The sequence below is a fragment of the Clupea harengus genome, chromosome 15, assembly GCF_900700415.2.
Source record: "Clupea harengus chromosome 15, Ch_v2.0.2, whole genome shotgun sequence".
NCBI classification, from domain to species: Eukaryota; Metazoa; Chordata; class Actinopteri; order Clupeiformes; family Clupeidae; genus Clupea; species Clupea harengus.
The window spans coordinates 575,506-597,500 of NC_045166.1; the positions used below are offsets into that span (position 1 = coordinate 575,506).

The 21,995-nt window shown below is 45.8% G+C and overlaps 1 protein-coding gene across 2 annotated transcripts in view; it reads left to right on the forward strand.

Annotated features, from left to right (window-relative positions):
- Positions 1-21,995, forward strand: part of btbd7 (BTB (POZ) domain containing 7) — a 61,752-nt gene that overhangs the window by 21,838 nt on the left and 17,919 nt on the right. Inside the window, exons 2-4 of one of the 2 annotated variants that reach the window (XM_031581870.2) lie at positions 6,207-6,455; positions 8,919-8,966; positions 9,299-10,558. In XM_031581870.2, the coding sequence (XP_031437730.1) occupies positions 6,374-6,455; positions 8,919-8,966; positions 9,299-10,558 (1,390 nt within the window). In that variant the 5' untranslated portion in view covers positions 6,207-6,373. The remainder of the gene's footprint in view (positions 1-6,206; positions 6,456-8,918; positions 8,967-9,298; positions 10,559-21,995) is intronic. The other variant, XM_012823956.3, reaches the window with a different exon arrangement.

The following is a 21,995-nucleotide window of genomic DNA, read 5'->3' on the forward strand; positions in this document are numbered from 1 at the left end:
ATGTCATCAATGAGAGACCAAGAATGAATGCAAATGTCATCAATGAGAGACCAAAGATGAATGCAAATGTCATCAATGAGAGACCAAGAATGAATGCAAATGTCATCAATGAGAGACCAAAGATGAATGCAAATGTCATCAATGAGAGACCAAGAATGAATGCAAATGTCATCAATGAGAGACCAAGAATGAATGTCATCAATAAGAGACCAAGAATGAATGTCATCAATAAGAGACCAAGAATGAATGCAAATGTCATCAATGAGAGACCAAGAATGAATGCAAATGTCATCAATGAGAGACCAAAGATGAATGCAAATGTCATCAATGAGAGACCAAGAATGAATGCAAATGTCATCAATGAGAGACCAAGAATGAATGCAAATGTCATCAATAAGAGACCAAGAATGAATGTCATCAATAAGAGACCAAGAATGAATGTCATCAATGAAAGACCAAGAATGAATGCAAATGTCATCAATGAGAGACCAATAATGAATGTCATCAATAAGAGACCAAGAATGAATTTCATCAATGAGAGACCAAGAATGAATGCAAATGTCATCAATGAGAGACCAATAATGAATGTCATCAATAAGAGACCAAGAATGAATTTCATCAATAAGAGACCAAGAATGAATTTCATCAATAAGAGACCAAGAATGAATGTCATCAATAAGAGACCAAGAATGAATGTCATCAATGAGAGACCAAGAATGAATGTCATCAATGAGAGACCAAGAATGAATGCAAATGTCATTAATAAGAGACCAAGAATGAATGTCGTCAATGAGGGACCAAAGATGAATGGAAAGGCTCTGAACTCTTCCATGTTGAGGCTCCTTAGGGACGTTGAGTTTACCAAAGGCTCTGAACTCTTCCATGTTGAGGCTCCTTAGGGACGTTGAGTTTACCAAAGCAGAATTGGGTCAAATCTCAACTCCATTTGTCCCCCTTTTTTGTCATGAATTGCATCATTCCTTTTGAAATGTATGGAGAACACGACCGGACTCTGACTTATCAATATATTGTGTTCACACTAGGGATGGGCATTCGATTAAATTTTCTTAATCGATCGTCGGGAGAATTAACGATCGATTTTCGATTAATCATTAATATTTTTATATTAAAATTCACTATTTATAGGTTATATTAAAATGCAGTGAAAATAGAAAAAAACACAGCGTGTTTCCTCATTGAGATCTTTATTACAAGATGGACAACTCTTGTGGCAGTAAAACGGGATCCGTTCAATGGTTACACTTGAAAATATGCGCTGCTGTACTCTTAAGCAGCGGAGCCGACAGCTAGAAGCCGGTGCTCATAAACACAACTTGTTTTTTCTCTCTAACTAATTAATCTCACATTTTGAAATTCATTCATTTAGATTCGTTGTGATTAAAAGTTTGTTTTCTTCTCAAGACTAAATCTTATAAATTAACGAGTAATCACTTCAGACAGCGTGTATTTTACACTGTTGTTCAATTGTATTTTTTTCGTGCTCTCTCGCCATCATACAAGGAATATATGCGAGACACAATGGTGCCCCTCGACGGTAAATCGTAAGAATTGTACCCTGAAGCAATTCGAATCACCTCAGTCAGCCCACCGTCTTCAACTATGTTGATGGGCCGACAGTCACCGGCAACCTAAACTGCTACAGCGTTGGTAACCTTTCCACGGACTGGTCTAGTTAATTTCCTAGAGAAGTCGTGGAGTGTGGGTTGGCGACCATCTAATCTGGGACTGCTTTCTGTCGGGTGCTTTGCATTAAGGTGATAACTTAAACACGAGCTGCTTCTGTGCTAGCTACATTCAGCTTGACAAATGCTACATACAACTTTAGTTTTGTCGATTGTTCTGTCATTTTGCCTCTTAAACAGAAACTTTCCGCCCAACAATCCCTCAGCTCTCTCTATCTTCAACTACCGTCTCGGTCTCTTCTATCTAACTGACTTGCAGACACGCGGCAGTTTCGTGCCATGGGTCAACGCGCACCGGAAGTAAACAATGTTGCGTTAACTGCGTTCAAATATTTTATTGCATTAATCTCGGCCACAATAATCTCATAGAATAACGTGTTAACTTTGACAGCCCTAAAATAAATAAATTACACGCACACTACGCAACAGAACATGCATTAGTTTTAATCGATGAAAAAATTATTTCATCGAGGAAATTCTTAATGATCAATTAATCGATCGTCGATTAATTATGCCCATCCCTAGTTCACACACCACCCTCCGAGCCCAAGTGTTTTGCTCAGTCAGAAGTGTTTCTATTGATGTCCCAGGGCAAATGGAAACTTTCCACCATAACTCTTATGTAACGGCTGTCTCTTTGTCAGGAAGCACTTTTGGAGCAGCATGGCACTCCAAGTATTAATTTATTCCTTCTCCATTTGTGTCAGTCATTTTGAGAAGGCAGGTGGGAAAGGGATAGAGAAAAGAAGGGGAGAAAGAGGGTTAATGTCCTTTCCTCAGCTAGAGCCATTGGCATTTTTCACTGTTTTTGCGAAGATTGCATAGACTTTGCAACAAAATTTGGCATACTTTTAACGGAGATGACAGCCAAGCTAGTTTAAACCCTTCAAAAACATTTCTAAAAGTGCCTTTTTGAGAAGTCAGTGTTTGAAGGATGTAGGAAAGGCTTTTTTTTACATCAACCGTAAATATGAACCGAGCCTCATTCCTTATGTTTTGTGGTCATCTTCTCTTCAACATGGAGGATGTTATTGGCTTTCTTGCAACCTGCAGCGTTTCTGTTTTGCCCCAAAAGTGATTTTAGGTTCAATTCCCAGTTATTAGATGAATCAGTGTGCCAGAGTGATGAAGTGTTGAGCAAGACCAGCAGTTGTGCTCCAATCTTCTCCAAGTGTTTATTTTCACTGGAGATGGTATGTTATTCTAAATGTCTGCGAGCTCCATTTAGTATTCCCTTCATTCTTAGTGATTTTTTAGGTTGCAGGTTCCATCCGTTGACTTAACAAGTTAAAGAGAAAAATAGGTAGACTAAATAAAAGTGTTCACCCTCTGTTCAAAGTACCCCAAGTTCTCAGCTTGCTAAAAGGGATACTCACTAATGAAGAAATGTGTTGTGTGAATACCTAAGGACAATTTACCAGTATTTTGTTTATTTTTTTTCTCTTGCCAAAAGTGATTCCCCCAGGCCTTGAGTTATTCTTGAACTTTAGGCCCTGAACATAGTTTTCTCTTTTAAAGATGTTTTGTTTGCGATTCACTTCAGCTTAAAGACTTAATAATTATCTCAGTGTTTTTAATGTGTTTGGTTTTTCTGGCTTTTCTCATGAATGAATCGTTTGCTATTTCTGATGTGGAAATGGGCGTATTATTCAGAGATTAGCTCATTGTGATTTAATTTTAAATGAGGGATTAATGTGATGGATTTTAATCCAGTAATGGTCGCTCAGGTTCTCTCATGTTACTTTGGGTTCCTTCAGTTCAAACACTAATCATCCTGTGCATGGAAAACATTCCATTGGATGAGACATGAGGGGAAAAGAGTTCAGTCATAACATGCATGTGCAGTACCCTTGAATGTTGTGACTGCACTTGCAATGGAGACATTAACCCTTGCTGCTTTTAAAAAAAAAAATTTATATCCCTTTATCTGCTTCTATTTTGATGTGGCGATAACAAAGCCCTTGTAACACGAGACCCCCTCCGCTCCCCCCCCTTATACAGATTGCACAAATGAAATGATTCAGCGTATTTGAGTGGGAGGGAATTGGCGCCAAAAATGAGTGCAATACCCCATTGGAGTCTGCTCGGCAGGTTCGCTGCAAACCCCTCCAAGGAAATGTCCCCAGAGCACAGAGAAATGTGCCTCTCTTCTCCAACAGGCCCTCCTGATAAGTCTTGCCTCTAAGGCCCTCCCTCCCTTCAGAAGAACGATCCCTGAAGTTATTGTCTGTCTGAGAGCATTCCACTCTCACACACTGAAAAAAAAAAAATGCTTCTCTTTCTCCCTTTCCTGTAATGTCGCAAGCAGAGGAAGTGGAGTCTTTATGCCTCCCAAAGCTGTTGAAGTCTACCCCCTGAGCTCACTCTCGGCAGAGCCAGATTGGCCTGTAAAATGAAACATAAATATCTGGATGGAGCAATAGCAAAGGAGAAGGAAAAATTCCTTTTAGAAATGTTTGCACCACAGTCCTGCCACCCTTCCATTACAGCGCAGAACCCTCCAAAGCACCAGAAGTACTGAGTTGATTGATTTGTTTCGTATGTTTGTGTAAATAAAGAATCAAACATTTTTTTTTTTTCTTCATTTCTCTACTTCTCTGGCATTTGGGAGGCCAATGGTGAGCTCTGTGAAGAAGCTCTGCTAGCGGTCTCTTCAGCTCATACACTGTAAATAACCCGATCAATCTCGAAACGGTACCCATCAGTCGTCTAGTATTACTTGTAGGGCAGGGGTGGAGGGGGGACAGGAAGTGCTGTTTGGAAAATGGGATTTTATCTTGGCGCTAGGGTTAGCATATGTCAGCATTAAACTGACCTCATCAGGCATTAGAACCTCACAGCAGATTTGCAGTCCGCATCCCCATGGGTGGTGGAAGTGTTTCTAGTAGCCGTAATAGCAGTTTAGTGAGTTAGTCATTAATCACTAACCGCACAATTAGACCTCGAAACAATAGTTAAAAAGTATTTAGGGTCAAGACATACAAAGTTGGCTGAATGATCATTAGTGTGATTGCTCAAATCACAGCATTGCAAAGCAAGTTTTCTTTCTTTCTTTCTTATTCCACCCATTCTTTGGCATCGCTTCTGCTTCTAGTGCTTTTGAGATGTAGGCACCCGTGATCGATGTGATCGTCACTACAGATGAGTATTAGCTCTGACTGCCATGCCATCGAGCCTGGCTCTTTGGCGTTGCGGTCAGAGTGCATGTTTGGCACACTGTAGACCCGGGTTCGAGTCCGGGTGGGGTGACCACGCTCTCCCTTCGCTACAGCACCGCTCCAAAACTCTAACTCATCTGTCCTGATCCCCATGTAGTGCTCTTGTAAAAATGGTGGCACTTCCCTCTGTCTTTCTTTTGTTATTGTCATTTTTCATTCTTCTTTTTTTTCCAATTGAAACGAATGGTGGAACATTCCGGCAACTGTGATGTTACCCACTCTGGCAGCTGCAGCTGGCATAACTGGCGCTCTAGTAGAGCGTGAAGCCATTACGTTTAGATATCTAGATGTTTTCCAGAAATGTTCTTGAACCTTGAATCAAAGATTTCAATCACGTCATTATGCATATGACGCTGTTATGACAATACTCCCTATGTACAGCATTTGTAGCGGAGTGGTAAGCATAGCTGCTTTCCAAGCTGTTCTATTCCCGGTCAATGCAGGATGTTTTTGTAAGTGGCTTTGGACTAATGCGTCTGCTAAATACCTGACCTTTTACCTTCTTAATGTGACAGCGTTTATGTTCTGGGACAAGCAGGAAATAAATGAAGATACCACCACCATAGGTGTTTGTGTCTCGTGTTAACTCAAAGTGACACTGTAACTAATATCTGTGATAACTAGCGAACGCCACTCAACTAGATCCAGCCACCACCATAGGTGTTTGTGTCTCGTGTTAACTCAAAGTGACACTGTAACTAATATCTGTGATAACTAGCGAACGCCACTCAACTAGATCCAGCCACCACCATAGGTGTTTGTGTCTCGTGTTAACTCAAAGTGACACTGTAACTAATATCTGTGATAACTAGCGAACGCCACTCAACTAGATCCAGCCAACACCATAGGTGTTTGTGTCTCGTGTTAACTCAGTGACACTGTAACTAATATCTGTGATAACTAGCGAACGCCACTCAACTAGATCCAGCCAACAGCTAGTAGGCTACAACAGCTTATAAGTCGACTGGTATTTGGCAGTATAACTAAGTACAAGCCAAGCTGCTGTTGAGCAATCAGACTTGAAATACATCAAAAATGCATCTCTAGTTTGTCATTAAAATAGTGATGTGCACAAAACATTACGATGGTGATGAGATCAAAACAATTCAATAAGTGAAATAAATGATGGCTAACATGATTTGGTTATCTGATTAACAATTCAATGCATTAATTTACATCAACATTTATTTGCTCGATCTTATCCAACGTGATGGACAAAAAAGTATTTTTGAACTGTTGTTTCGAGTCCCTATGCTTACAGTGTTCTCTCTGCTCTATCCTTCAGGAATGTCCACAGCCTCCTCCTCCTCTTCATCATCCTGAGATCTCCAGCCCAGTCCGTGGAGCTGTGAGTGCGACCCCCAGCTGAAGTGACCGGGGCAGAATGCTGCTGCTGCAGGGCTGGCCCCAGCAGTGTGCCTGAGCAAGAGGAGGCAGAGGCTGAGGGAGAGGATGGGGGTGAATGCCTCCAGCTACCCACACTCCTGCTCCCCGCGCTTTGGGGGCAACTCCCAGACGCAGCAGACCTTCATCGGTAAATGAGCCCTGCTCTTCTTCACCTTCTTGCACACAACTCACCACTTACAATTAAACCTCAAGGTCATTAGAAAGTCAATTTGATTGATGTTGCGCAATTCATTGGCATGTCAAATGTTCTCCAGCACATAAATCATTTTATATTTGACATGGCATATGGCTAAGTTTGGTTTTTAATTCACCTCATTTTTGAGAAAAATAGTTTCCATGTAGTCTTTAGTCAGTAACCTCATAAAATATAATTATCATAAATATACTCATCGTATAAATATTTACTCATCACAACCCCAAGCTAGGACTGCTAGGCTAGTTAACAGGTAAAGTGCCCTGTATTTGGCTTGAAGTCTGTCACTGTTGCATAACACGATACCGACCTATTTCGTTCAGGTGCAATGGCTCCATTACTTGTCCAGTCAACCCTTAGCAAGGCAGGACAAGCCACATTAGGCACTGCAGTGTTGTTGCATCGAGGCACTTCAACTTTTCAAATTGTGTACATCCAACTTAAGAGACAGAAGAGGGTATGACCTCCCCCTGCTCGAGGGACATAAGCCCCTAGGCTTCCCCCTGAAGTCAGAGTCCTTTTATATAGGTCACTTAGACTGAAGGAGAGCTGCATGGCTGTGAGCCCCGTCTCTATTCAAGACCTCTCTGTGATCCCTTGCTTTGTTTTTCAATCAACGCTTCTGTGCTGTTCAGTCGCTCCTTTGTTTAACTGCTACAAGCAAGAGAAATGCTTTTTTTTTTTTGCAACGTTGCCCTCTGTTTCGTTTGGAAAGCCATTCCCATTATCCGCCGTGTGCTGCTTTCATCTCCGCAGGCAGTTTAGTGCTGTTCCACCTTGACACGTCATGACACACCAGAGACTGCGCTTTCCCCCCGCGCCGCGGCGGCAGGAGGAGGAGAGGGAGGAGGGAGTGTTAACAACGACACAGTATATTCCTCTCTGCACTGAGGCCGTTCAGGTTCCCCCTGCACCTTGAAAGTGCTGGTGTGCTCGGATTTAATTTGAACAATATCCAGATCTTCAGAGTCCCCAAGGAAGGCAGTTGAATTTTTATGTTATCGACTGGATAATATTGCCCTAACTGGCGACAGCAAAATGCACGGGAGGGTTTATGCCATTGTTTTCCCTTTAAATTTCTTGTTAAGTATCAACTATATCAAGTTACAAAGAGGCTTTTGACAGGGTTTTGAGGCATGGTTTACTAAATGAAGTAAGGTTTTTCAAATGGCTTATTAAATTGGAAATGAAGTAGGTTGTGAGTGGCAAAGTTGAAAAAAAAAAAAAAGTAAATGTGCAAGGGATTACGCTTGAATGTCCTTGAATTTGATGTGGGGAACACTAACCTTGTGTTCATTAATTTATTTATTGAATAACGGATCTAAAAATTCATCAGCGCTGCCAGCTGTCCTCCCACAGCTGTTTCCTTGTAGAGTAGGCCAGATTTCACATTTAATATTTCACAAATATCTGTTTTTGAACCCCAAAGTCTCATAAATATTCACAAGGAGTCTCAGTGCAGTATTTTAGCATTGATATTAAACTGCCCTGGCCACCAACTGTACAACACAGAAGAGCAGTAATACAAGAAAATAACTAAATGCGTTTTAAGCAGTAAATAGATTTTAATTGCGATGCATAGATCATTAGACTAGACGGAGAGAGAGACGGGCAGACTGGATTGATTATCATCAAATGGGAGCCCAAACGTTGTCAAGTTTACCGCAAGAAAACTGGAATATTGGACACGAACTCTAGGGAGACATTATTGCCTTGTGTTTCAGATGTTCTTCATAGTATTCCTCTCCAGGCAAACATTCCTGATAAAGACAATGTGGAAAGCAACTAAATGACTTTCGCTGTCGCTATTCGTTTATGGAGCAAGATACTTGTATTATGTCGTTTTTTTTTTTGTCTTTCCCCGTTTCAAAGCAACACTAGGAATAATCCGAGTCTTCCTCTGAATGAATAATGTGAATTGTAGTGTTTAAAGGAAGAGCGAGAGTGGAGGCGTTCTCAGAGTGATGTCCTTCTCCGAGTGCCTTTGATCTTCTCAGAGATCGTGTTGCCTCCTCAAGTCTGCCGACACAGTCAAAACATTCTTACTCCTAATGGGAGGAAATATCAAAGCGTCGCCTCGCCGTTAAAACGCAGTCCTTAAGTGACGTGTTTTTTTTTTAGTCCAGAGCCGTTTCGAATATTTCATCTGCATTTGTGTTTCTGATGAAGAGCTGGAATTGAACTCGAGCGCGACAACTGTTTTAAACTTTTGAATTGAAACGAATGGAAATGAGCTTTGAATGGGCCCTGGAAATGCCTAGATAATGCTACATTTGTATTCATAGGTTTGCTCACATAAATGGGCATTCCTTCAAATGAGCTCCTTTGTTATAGACTGATGTGCTCAACGCAGGCATATCGGATTTTGACTTAATGTGGTCTGTCTTTTCACCATAGGTTCGAGATGTTTTGCATTAACATTTACAGGACATAATTATTTGGATGGTAGGAGCTGAGGCACTTTTCTCTCTTGTCAAAATATAATGAGTTTCTGATTCAAAATCAATCTCCTATACTGTACTCTGTTTCTCTGTGTCTGCATTTCTCTGTTTTAATTTTCTTTTCCTGTTTTTTTTTTTTCTCCCTCACCCTGTTGTCCATCCATCACTTTCCTCTTGTTTTATTCAACTTTTTATCACATTTCACACTCTCACTTCTGCTCTTGCACTCTGTCTTCCCTGTCTGTACACCTCTATTCATCCCTCCTCTCTCTCTCTCTCTCTCTCTCTCTCTCTCTCTCTCTCTCTCTCTCTCTCTCTCTCTCTCTTCCAAACCAGGTACGTCATACTCGCCTCAGGGTTATGGATGTGAAGGGAAGCTCTACAGCCTGGAGGGTGGCGGCGGTGCCGGGGGAGGGCCCGGCGAGCGCCCCCAGGACCGCAAGAAGAAGAGCTCGGGCCTCGCCACCCTTAAGCGCCGCTTCATCAAGCGCCGCAAGTCCAGCCGCTCGGCCGACCACGCGCGCCAGCTCCGCGAGCTCCTGGCCGGCTGGGACGTGCGCGACGCCCACGCGCTGGTGGAGGAGTACGAGGGCACGGCCGCCCTCAAGGAGCTGAGCCTGGCGGCGGGTCTGGCGCGGCCCCACGCGCGCACCCTCCAGCGGGACCTGGCCGAGCTCTACCGGCTGCAGCTGTGCACCGACGTGGAGCTGCTCTTCCAGGACGCCCGCTTCCCCGCCCACCGGGCCCTGCTGGCCGCCAGGTGCCCGTTCCTCGGGTCACTGCTGGCGTCAAGCGGCGTAGCGGTCTCCGGCGGCGGCGTTAGCCCTGGCGTGGGCGCACAGATGATCTTGGACGTCGGGGCTGCGGCGGGGGCGGCGGGTGTGGGCATGGGTATGGACCCGGGCGTGTTCTCCACGCTGCTCTACTACCTGTACACGGGGGAGCTGGGCGGGGAGGAGACGCGCCTGCGCAGCGGGGAGCTGCTCCTGCGTCTGGGCGAGGAGTTCGGCACGCCCAACTCCCTGGAGGCGGACATGCGCGTGCTGTGGGAGCGCATGAGTCACCACGACTCCCTGCTGTGCTTCGCCTCCGACGCCGAGCTGGAGGCCAGCCCCACGGGAGGAGCGCCCGGCGGAGTGGGCGGGGTGCAGACCCCCATGGGCCCCGGCCCGTCTGTGGCGGCGGCGGCAGCAGCGGCCGTCGCCGCGGCGATGATGGGAGAGGAGGAGCTCCGAGCGCACAAGGCCGTCCTCTCCGCCCGCTCGCCGTTCTTCCGGAGCCTTCTGCAGCGACGCACGCGGGCCGGCGCCGGACCGGCCGGGGAGGAGCCGCCAGACCCCCACACGCCACCTCTCCCCACGTGCATCGTCCTGGACGAGTCCATCATCCCCAAGAAGTACGCGCGCGTCATCCTGCACTGCATGTACACGGACCGCGTGGAGCTGTCGCTGGTGCTCCGGGGGAGCCCGTCGGCGGGCAGCCTGGGCGAGGTGCAGGCCCTCGTGGCCGGGAGAGGAGGGGGCATGACCCGCGCCGAGGAGGCCATGGAGCTCTACCACATCGCCTTGTTCCTGGAGTTCAGCATGCTCGCGCAAGGTGTGTATATGAGTATTATACAACACGAATACACCGTGTATATTTTACACACACACACACACACACACACACACACACACACACACACACACACACACACACACACAATATGTATGACAATGATCACCATGTCCTGCAGTTTACCAAGTGTGTGTGTATATATAAAAGACATATATGTCTGCTCAACTTCAAACAGGATTAGTTCCCTACCACATTAAGCACAGCATTTACACACACACACACACACACACACACACCACAGTTCTAGCATATATTGGAGAACCAATGTGTGTACCAATGTCTCACACCACACATAGTGTACACACACACACCACACTGCCAAATCACTTATTTTCTAGTGTGCAGTGCGATCACACACGATGTGTGATTCTGTGACACACACACACACACACACACACACACACACACACACACACACACACACATTATTTCACACTATTGATTTGCTTAGTGTGAAAGTTGTCGCCCATAATATTGATCAGTGTATTGCGTATTGCCTGCCACTGCCTTTGTGTCCCTGTGCGTCTTTCCCTCTCGAACATTCTTTAATTTAATCCACACACACACACACACACACACACACACACAAATACACACGTCTGCTGTTCTCTGGCATCCTTCATTTTCATTGGTTGGTTTCGCTGCTCTCCCTCCCTGCTTAATTGATTCACTTCTTGTCTGTTCCGAGTGAGCGGTACGGGTTGAGGCGGGGCCTACACACCACTCATGTTGAGATGGATGCTAGGGAAAGAATTCCCCAGCGCCCAGGCGTGCCGAGTTTCCCGTTTTTCATCTTCAGCTCCCCGCCCATCACTGTGATCTGTCTTTCTCTTTCTTTCTCTGAAGAAACTTCTGTTTGATGTGTTGGAAGTGAAGGACTTATACAACATGATCTTTTTTTCCCCTCATTCTTTTGTTTGTAGATTCCAGTTTGGATAGTCTTGGGTGCTATTTGTTATTGTTCACCATTGTTCACTTGTGACCCAGTAGACTGACCTAATGCAGATCAAACAGACTTTCAATGAGACAGATTTGAGGCTAGTGGCTAGGGCTGAACGATTTGGGAAAAAAATCTAATTGCGATTTTAAAAAAAAATAAAAATTTCCCAATATTGCGATTGCGATTTTTATTATTTTTTTTATCCTCATTTTTTTCCCAACAAATCGTAATGAATGATTTTAAATATGACCAAAACAATATTAGATACATTTAGTGTAAAATGTTATTTCCCACATTTTTACATTTTTATTTAACTGCTCATTACAGAATCAAGAACAACCAATCATTGGCTTTACCACTGTGCATTTAAGTAATTTAAACAAAGTAATTGTAAGAATAAACACAAGGCATGCACTTTTTAAACACTGTGTTCAAAATGTACCAGCTTAAGAAAAAAAAAATATATATATTTTCACGTTTTTAATCGTGAACGTTGCGAGTTATCATATCGAGATTAAATCGCAAATGCAATTAATCGTTCAGCCCTACTAGTGGCTGCTATTAGATATGATGCAATACAGACCACTGACTATTTGTCTGGAGCACGTCATCCTTTGGTACAACGGATAGTGAGATATGCCCTTTTGGCAGGTTGAGAAGTAACATCAGCAAGTCGTGCAGCATTGATCTTCCTCATGAATGACTGCAGACAGATCAGTAAATGATCTTTGCCACTGTGCTACCCATCAGCCCCATCTGTGCTCCGAGACCGTGATGCTAAGGCTTAGCCGTGTTGGAGTACCACGTGTTTGGTTGTTCATGGTGAGAAACAGACGTGGAAAAGTCCAATTGTGGCGTGGCGTGCCAGAAATCACTGCAGCTTGCTGAATTTGCTCTGGCTTTGCCCTGGTGTTCGATTTATTCGCCACTCTTTGCCACACGGTCTTGTCGTCAGCTGCTTTGCTGCTTTTGTAGTTTGTTCAGAACTCCTCTCCTTGAAGAATGTTTCGTCCCCTCGCATGAAAAAGGCAAGTGTTCTGAGCTGTGAGCCAAACTCCTCGTGGAGAATTGATTAGCCCCGCCGGATCGTTGTCCAATCTTTGCTCCTGTTTTTTCAATCGCAAATGATTACTCCAGGGCACGGGAATAGATTTTATGCCTCAGATTAATGGCTTCTCAAAATGGGCTATTGACTATTGACTCTGCGATTCATTTTAGCCTTCTTGAGAATGAGGTTTTATTTCCCCCCACCTTCTATCTCCAAAAGAGTGACATACAAACATCACATGCATCTCCTTTTCATGTGTTTGTCTACATGTCTACATGTTTCTTTAACCAATACGAATGATCCCTGAACCTGTGTGCATTCCTGCTATGGGATTCTGACCTCTTGTCATTCTTCACATTGCTTGTGACTGTCAAGACACAGGCCGCATCACAGCCACCCCCGGAAGCCCAATCAGCCAAGCCCCCGCTCAATCTCTCCGAATCCGATGTGCCTCTGCCACTGCTCATTTTTCTTCAGTTCTGTTTAACCCTCTTCCTTTAGAAAAGCATCCCAGGGCAGACCTTCCTTGGGTGCGTAAGCACAGGAAATGCTGTGCTGTCTGTGCGTTCAATTATGGAGACCATTTATTTATTGATGGCATAACACCCCTTAGTCTAAATGTAATGGTAGTCTTAGAGATGACTCACTAACACCACGTAATGATCTGGGATGGAGAGTAGAGTAATCCTCCTCCACACTTAAGGTAGCATAGGGTCGAGCAGATGTAGCCCTGCTTGTGTAGGTCCTAAAGATCAACACGCCCCCCTTACACGTCATGTCCAAGCTCACCCACTAACACACACACACACGCGCACACACACACACACACACACACGTACGCACGCTAAGGATCCCGCTGCCCAGTCTGCTTGTGTTACCCTGTCCAGATGGCGTGGTTGGATTTGTAGAGGATAGAGCATTTCTGTCGGCGTTGATTGATTAAAGCTGAAGAGCAGTGAGATTATTTGTATAAAAAGCAGCTGTATCTCTCGGCGCATGTTTGCACACGTAGGCGATCACTCCCACTCAGCTCGAGGGGATGCACTTGGCCACCGCGCTCCGGTCAACTCCAACCTAAACCAAGGGGGGAAAAAATGCCTTCCTCCTCCGAGACTTAAAAAGCCTTGCTCTCCTCCGTTCTGACAGTTTGGATAAGGTTGGATCGGCCCCCATTCTTCTTCACACGCACATGTTAAAACACACACACACACACACACACACACACACACACACACACACACACACACACACACACACACACACACACACACACACACACACAGCTGCACGGCCTCATGCAAAGCAAACACAGGGAGGCTACCCACGCACACATAACCAAGACACAAGTGGATATGAGCTTCAATCTGTCTGTTCCTTAAAAGTGACCCTGGCATCACGACCAAGCACAGGATGGTCTGGAGAGCTCTCACCTTTCCACAAACACTCCAAATACACCTCCCCACTCTTACACATACACACAAGTAGCAGAACAGCCACCTCCATGCACTTACCACACACAGGCATGCCTTTGCATTCAAATATTATATATACACACACTATGCACTGATGCTCATATAATGCCACATATGCATATAATGTGGACTCACACACACACACACACACACACACACACCCTCACCCTGGCCCAGTTCCCACTCACATTGAAAGCCGTTTATTTGATGCAAATGAATCGTATTGCCTATAGTAGTCGGAGCGTTAATCTATCCCCTGGCGACCTAGTAACATTAACGTCAATCTTCTGGAATAGCTCAAGTGGGAATGTGAGCCACAAGATTACGGTCTTCGTCTTCGAGAAGGGCAAGGGAGAGGGAGGGCCAACAGGCATGAGGCCTCAACAGTGTTACTCATCCATGAATGATTTACTGTTATGTACTATACTAGTATATGTACTCTATCTATCTATCCATATTTAGTATGTAATATAGTATACTACAAATCTTTGCTGGCAGTGCTGACCGTCTCTCTGCTCATGGAGGTTCACACTCACTATTCTGTAACGAGCTGTTTCCTGTGGGAATGAAGATGCACAGAAATGTGCTGTGATTGCAGAGTTAGCGTGAGCCGTCATTCACACCAGGAGCGGCTGCCCTGCTACCAGTGCCTTGGGTCTAGAAGGATCCAAATAAACTTAAATGATCTTCTGATATGTTTTGTCAGGAAGTAATAAAAACATGAAATTGTGCCTGCTTAAATTTGGAATGAGGAATGTTGACACCGCTAAACTTGTCGACCTCCCAAAGTGTAGCCTGTGTACTTACTAGCTAACTTAATCATGTATTCAGCAGTAACCACAACAATTTTGGACACACTGTAGTTGTAGTTGTAGTTGTTTAGGACTTGTTCCCTAGGTCTGTATGTGTGTCCCTGAAAATCAATAAAACAGACAAACACTCACTAGATCGCTCATCCTTGTTATTGCAGACGCTAAACAGAACACATCTTTTGTGGGAATTAAAGTTCACATAGGCTTTGTTCTCTAAACTGATACGCATCTAATTCCGAATTGGTTGCCGCCAATCTGCGCCATAGCTCATTAGCATAAAGTTGCCCGGACTTCAACTGTATTCTGACGCCCACACGGCCCAAGACGTGCCCCTAACGGTCAAGCTGCTGCTCAGTGGCGAGAGACCCTGGCCCACGTAGAAAACGAATGACTTCCAGTTGCCTTCTCACTTACTCTGCATTCACTCCAGAAATGGCCATGCTTTATCGATCATGGATTGTTTTTAAACTGACATTGTGGCCGACACACACACACACACACACACACACACACACACACACACACTGTGGCCGACAGTAGCTACAGGTTTTTGCAGAAGGTCAGAGTGACTCAGCCCTCTCTGTGCTCTGAGGGAGGGAGGGACGCAACCTCACAACACCACACACACTTACACAACTCAGGAGAGCGCACACACACACACACACACACACACACACACACACACACACACACACACACACACACATTCAAACAAAAACACACACACACACACACACACACACATCCCAACCTCTGTATACCCAGATATCAGCATGTGGGTTTCTGCTGCTCGACACTCAAAGGGCATCTCACACGCGCACACACACACACACACACACACACACACACCACACACACACACACTTGATTCAGCCCTGGATGTGTGAAAGCAGGAGATGCACCAAGCTGATACAGCAACAGGCTGAGAGTGAGTGTCAGACGCACATGAGAGAGAGAGAGAGAAGCACAGCGGGAGAAAGCACAGCATGGCCACCACAAAAGAGAGCTCTGACTATAGAGCTCATCACCGCACACAGAATTGATAAGGCTCAGATACGACAGCCCGAGACGACAATACATATATTAAATGGCCAAAGGGAGGAACGTCTGTAACCGATACTGAAAGGGAGCATTCAAAATAGAGACGGGCAGAGACATGAGCTGGTGGAAAGTAGACATTGACAAACCTGCCAATAGAAATCCCCAAAAGGAAAAAATATATTCATTGACAACTATTGGACGTGTCGTATTGGAGCTCACGGTCTCTTCTTCTTGTGCTGTCTGCTCTTGGAATCGGGGCTTAGTCATTGCACCTGGGTGTAACGGCATCCACGCTCACGGTGGCTATGAGTAAGCATCCTTGGCAGCATGGGCTGGCTGCAGAGATGTTGTGCACCGAGTCGGTTGTGGTTCCTGGAAGCCAATCCAGTTTGTGCAGTCTCCGATGAACACGATGGCACATTGGGACTATTCTACAAAGTGTACTCACCAGCTTTTGTGTACGTACTTGTACTACATACTCATACTCACACATACACACACACTCTCCCAGCCCCACAAACACACATCAGTATTACCTCTCTGCAACTCTGCATGGAAATGCACACAAATCTCTGTACTTTACAGTTGACCTCACACACACACACACACACACACACACTCACACCTATATCTTGAAATTCCGTTCCTCGTTCTAGAAATGAAAAGAAACCTTTTGAAGGCTTTGATGTAGTGTGGAGGGACTGCTCTGTCGATGGTCTCTACAGCAGTGTGGTCAGCACACACACACACACACAGAGAGAAGTGCTGTTTTTCACCTGCTGAGATGCACGTCAGTAGGTCTTTAGTTGGCAGCAGTACTGCATAATAATATCAGCTGATTGTTCAAAACAGCAAGTTAGTCATTCCTATACAGCATGTTCCCTGAACCGGTCCATCAGTGACCCACAAAGAAGTTCTGCTGAACTCCGAGTGATTTCCTGGAGGCTTTTGACTGGCTAGTTCTTAACGGTTGACTAAACAAGCAAATTAGGATTTTCATCTTCAGTTATGCATTTAATACTTCAGCGGAACTAAATCTATTTATGTTTACAGGTGTAGCGTTCATACTCGTTTGTTTCACAGCAGGGGAGAACACAATTGCACTTAATTGAATCACTTTGATGGATCTTGCTTGCCTTTGGCTCTTCCTCAATATTTGTCTCTGACACTCACTCCAACAAACACACACACAAACACACACAAACACACACACACACACACACACAGCACATTTTCATTTGTATTTAGCTCTGTCATTAACGAGCACAGAGGAATAGTAATGATGTATGCAGGCAGTGGCCTTCTGCGGGGAAATGAAATCATGTCCTCAGAGATGTGGCCACCCATCAACCATTAGGCATCCGGTCAGCAGCAGCAGCAGCAGCAGCAGCCACTGCTGGACACGGCGAGCGGGCATCTGGGCCAGACGGCATAATTAATGTTCTGTTCCGGGGGAGGCCGTGTTGGCCGGTACTGCAGAGAGATGGGCCAAGCGGACCGCCCCGGAGCCCGCCTGGCTGTCTGGCCCTCTGCCCGAGACAAAGAGTAATCATCACACCCGTCTGCCTCGAGACGACCGGGCAGGGGCGGGGTGGAAGGGTGGGTGGGTGTGGGGCGAGCGCTCCAATTGATTCTTGGGGAGGTAGAGGCCCGTATGGCAGCCGGCGGAGGGTTGGGATGCGCTGGTTTCTGATCTGGCAGGAATCTGGCTCTGATGGAGCACACCGGGCGCTCTAGGGCGTTCCCATGGGATGTGTAGGCGGGAGGATTCTCCTGAGAGGACTCACCTGAGGCTCAACCCTGTGGGAGCACACCTGTGTGGGAGTCCCCTTCAAGCGTTCTTCGCCTCTTCACCGCCGCCCCGCATCAGTCCTTGCATTTTTATCTAATACAACTCCTAGAACAGTCAGGCTAATGTATACTTTTGTCTGTGTCTGTCTCCCCACCATATTTACAGACTCGGTGGTAGACAGTGGACCATAAACAGTGGTGTAAGAGAGAGCACCTGTCGTCTCCCCATAAGTTCTTGGTGTTGAGTGACTGGTGTCTCAGCCCTTCCACATCTTTTGCCAGTGTAGCTGTAGAGAGCTGGTCAACGTCAACGTGTAGAGAGCTGGTCAAAGTGCTGTTGGAGAGAGCTGGTCAAAGTGCTGTTGGAGAGAGCTGGTCAAAGTGCTGTTGGAGAGAGCTGGTCAAAGTGCTGTTGGAGAGAGCTGGTCAAAGTGCTGTTGGAGAGAGCTGGTCAAAGTGCTGTTGGAGAGAGCTGGTCAAAGTGTTTCTAATCGAGCTAACAACAATGATTTAATTCTGTGTTCATTATGAGAATTTCCCCATAGTGCATTCTGGGCATAATGTTTAAGTGCGTTAAGGACGTCACTTTTGTATGGAAAATGTATGCATTTTCAAACAGCATTACTGAAGACAACATCCACGGTACCGACACATTTTGGCAACACTATTGTCTCTGCCTTTCAACACTGCGTTATCACAGAATCATCAGAGTCACAATGCTAGGTCTAGAACATTTTTAGTTTTGACAAACAACTACGCATTGCAGCTGTAAAGATTCAAGACCTTTCGTCATCATTTCTGGTGAAATTCTTTCCTACTGTGACAAACATAACAATAACATATCTGCACCGTGGGGAAAACCACTCCCCCAGGCGTTGTAATCAATCACAGAGGGAAAAACAAAATGATGTGGGCCTTAACATGCAGCCAGTCAGGCCAGGCCAGGGGGCGTCTTTACCTGCCCGTCAGTCTTGTGTGTTCAGCAGGGCGGCGTGGCGGACTTGGGAGAGTGGATTCGGACTCGGAGGTGTATTTGGGGTGGGTGAGGTTAACAAAAGCTTTCTTCCGCCAAAATCGCTGACTCCACCTCCCTAAAGCGCATACTCCCAACTCCCCACTGACCACTCAGTGAGTCTGAGCGTCCCACGGGAGCGGGGTGACGGAGGCACGGTCACACGGACGTGACGGAAAGTGCAGCGTGTGCTTGTTGTTGGGGACGGGAGGATGATTTGGTGGAGGGAGGGAGAGAGAGAGAGAGAGAGAGGGGGGGACTATGGAATGCACAAGAGAAAAGATGCAGCTTGACCTGGCCTGCTTTAGTCATAGGAAGCAGGGGGAGACGCACACGCAAACACACCCTTAATCCTGTACAACACACACAAGCCTGTCAGCTGGCCCCAGGACATCACACATCACCGTGGGCATTTGTGCTTCTCCGTGCCATGCTGTTCAGCTCCTCAAATATGCATCATGGCTCGGAGACAGAGAGAGAGAACAAAGACAGGAAGTCATAAAGTATTTGTTAATGCCTGTCTTTTTCACATGCCTGTGTACCTGGCTTTCTGCCCAAATATTTAGTTCATTCTGCGAGTAAAGTGTGTGTGTGTGTGTGTGTGTGTGTGTGTGTGTGTGTGTGTGTGTGTGTGTGTGTGTGTGTAATAAGAAAAGCACATGTTTGATGTGTTGCCTCACTGTGAAAGTTCAGTTGGGTGGTGAGAGGAGATGCACCTGGAGCTGGCTGTTGACTGGACAGACTGAAGCCCGGATTCAGCACGGGCCCCAGTGCTTTAAACAGCAGCCCTCCTCCTCCTCTTCCTCCTCCTCCCCCTCCTACTCCTCCTCCTCCTCCTCTTACACACACTCCTCCTCCTCCTCCTCCTCCTCCCCCTCCTCCTCCTCCCCCTCTTCCTCCCCCTCCTCCTCATCTTCCTCCTCCTCTTCCTCCTCCCCCTCCTCCTCCCCCTCTTCCTCATCCTCTTCCTCCTCCCCCTCTTCCTCCTCCTCTTCCTCCTCTTCCTCTTCCTCCTCTTCCTCTTCCTCTTCCTCCTCCTCCTCCTCCCCCTCCTCCTCTTACACACACTCTTCCTCCTCCTCCTCCTCCTCCTGTGGGGCTGGCTATCTGGAGGCTAGTGGCGGCTCTTGTTTTTACATGCTCTCCTACACCTCAAAATAAAACCACAATGAAGTTAGCGGCGCTCCTCCAGGGATTGAGACTGTTTGATGTGGAAAGCATCTAGATGAAAATGTTCTGCTTTCACTGAACTGGGCTCATGCCTGTGTGTGTGTGTGTGTGTGTGTGTGTGTGTGTGTGTGTGTGTGTGTGTGTGTGTGTGTGTGTGTGTGTGTGTGTGTGTGTGTGTGTGTGTGTGTGTGTGTGTGTGTGTGTGTGTGTGACGGGGAGAGAGAGAGATGGGCCGGACGGATAGAAAGACAGTGGTTGCAATAGAAGGCTGGTGGATTGATACTTGTGTGTGTGAGAGAGAGAGATGGGTCGGACAGATAGAAAGACAGTGGTTGCAATAAAAGGCTGGTGGATTGATACTGGTGTGTGTGTCAGAGAGATGGGTCGGACAGATAGAAAGACAGTGGTTGCAAAGAAGGCTGGTGGATTGATACTGGCCTGTGTGTGTGTGAGAGAGAGAGAGAGAATTTTTTTTTTATAAAAAACTTTTTATTAGGTAAACAGCATTGCAAACAGTGTTTTACACATTATTCAAAAACAAAAGTAAACAAAACATCAAAAACTGAGCACACAGCTTTTTCACAGCACCACTGTGCAAAAAAAGTATCCAAGTCATTCATTGCTTTGTAGAAACAAAAAACTCTAGACATCAGCAGATTCCTTAAAACAGGTACCACATGACAAAAATGAAACAATGCTCAATTACTCCCAACACAGGGGCAAACAATAATTCATCATTTAGCACAGAGCAACATTTAATTTCTTCAGTTTAAAAAAAGTCGTACAAAATAAATCGCTAACACCATTTAAATGTAGAGAGCCACACTTGATGGTGTTACACATACTGAAAAAACTAAGTAGACTTTATTTTTCCACGCAACTTTTTTCTCAACTTGCTCATTATTTTCCGGAGACGAAATACCTCCGTATCCTCAAACACACCCTCCCTTATCCACCAGGCAGCGTCGCTAATAAACTGCGAGCAGTCTGGAAAATGCAGTTCAACCTCCACGTTCCGCATCCCCTTCGTGACGTGTAGGAAACTATTAATGCTATCTGCAGTATATTTCCTATCTTCGCTGGAGAGCTTTACATCTCCCTGCGAACAATCGGACCAGTTTGAATCCATGGATTCGCAATCGCTAACATTTGTGTGTTCATCTTTCTTTATTTTAGTCACGTTAATCTCCGGGCCCATTTTTCTCTTCACCGGGGCTTTGAAAACTGGGTCTATGTCGATAGCCTCCACCACATCCACTGACGTTTGAGGGACTGTCAGTGTCTGTATTGAAGGCCCCTTCTTATTTCCAGGTTCACATGATCCAGCCGCAGCTAGCTCTTCTGCGACAAATATAGCGACAGCAGGCTCCATCACCACCGACTCACCCGCCACGGCTTCGGGGCCAAGCACAATCAGAAAATCCCCCTCAAGTCCGCTTCCCTCGGTCCCATCCACCGAGGGTTCTACCTCAGTGACTGGGGGAACGACTGTGGAGGACTCATTGGTTTTAGCTGGAGTTTTCTCCTTTTCAGTGTTGGCATTTTTGCCAGGACAATAGCGACCAATGTGTCCAGCTCCACCGCAACTGAAACATTTCAACGCAGTGTCTGACGTTGCATACACCACATAATCGAACCCTTCCACCCTTAGCTTCAGTGTTAGCTCAATCTCCTCCATGCCACTATTTAGGACCATGTACACTTGTCTTCTAAACGACACTAAATGTCGAAGAAGGGGCGATTTACATCCCAGAGGGATTTTTCGAAAATGTGAAACCAGCTGGCCATGCAGTTGCAACTCTTTAGCAATAAGCTCATCTTTGATGAACGGGGGTACATTTGAAATGATTACTTTCTTGGCGGGGGTACTGAGTGGGAGGACTGGCGTGAGGGAATCATTGAGTACTATACCCTGCACAATTACCTCATTAGCCTTATCAATTGTGCTGAGAAACAGCACAACCGCATTGTTCATTCGTGAAGCCGACTTCACGTTTTCGTGACCAATAATTTCACCAACCGCTAAACTACAATCTTCTACACTCGCGCTGCACTCCACTTTCACTCCGTGCCTCCGAGTTAGTTTTTCAAATTCCCGCGGCGGCCATACTCCCAGCAAAAGCCGGTTGC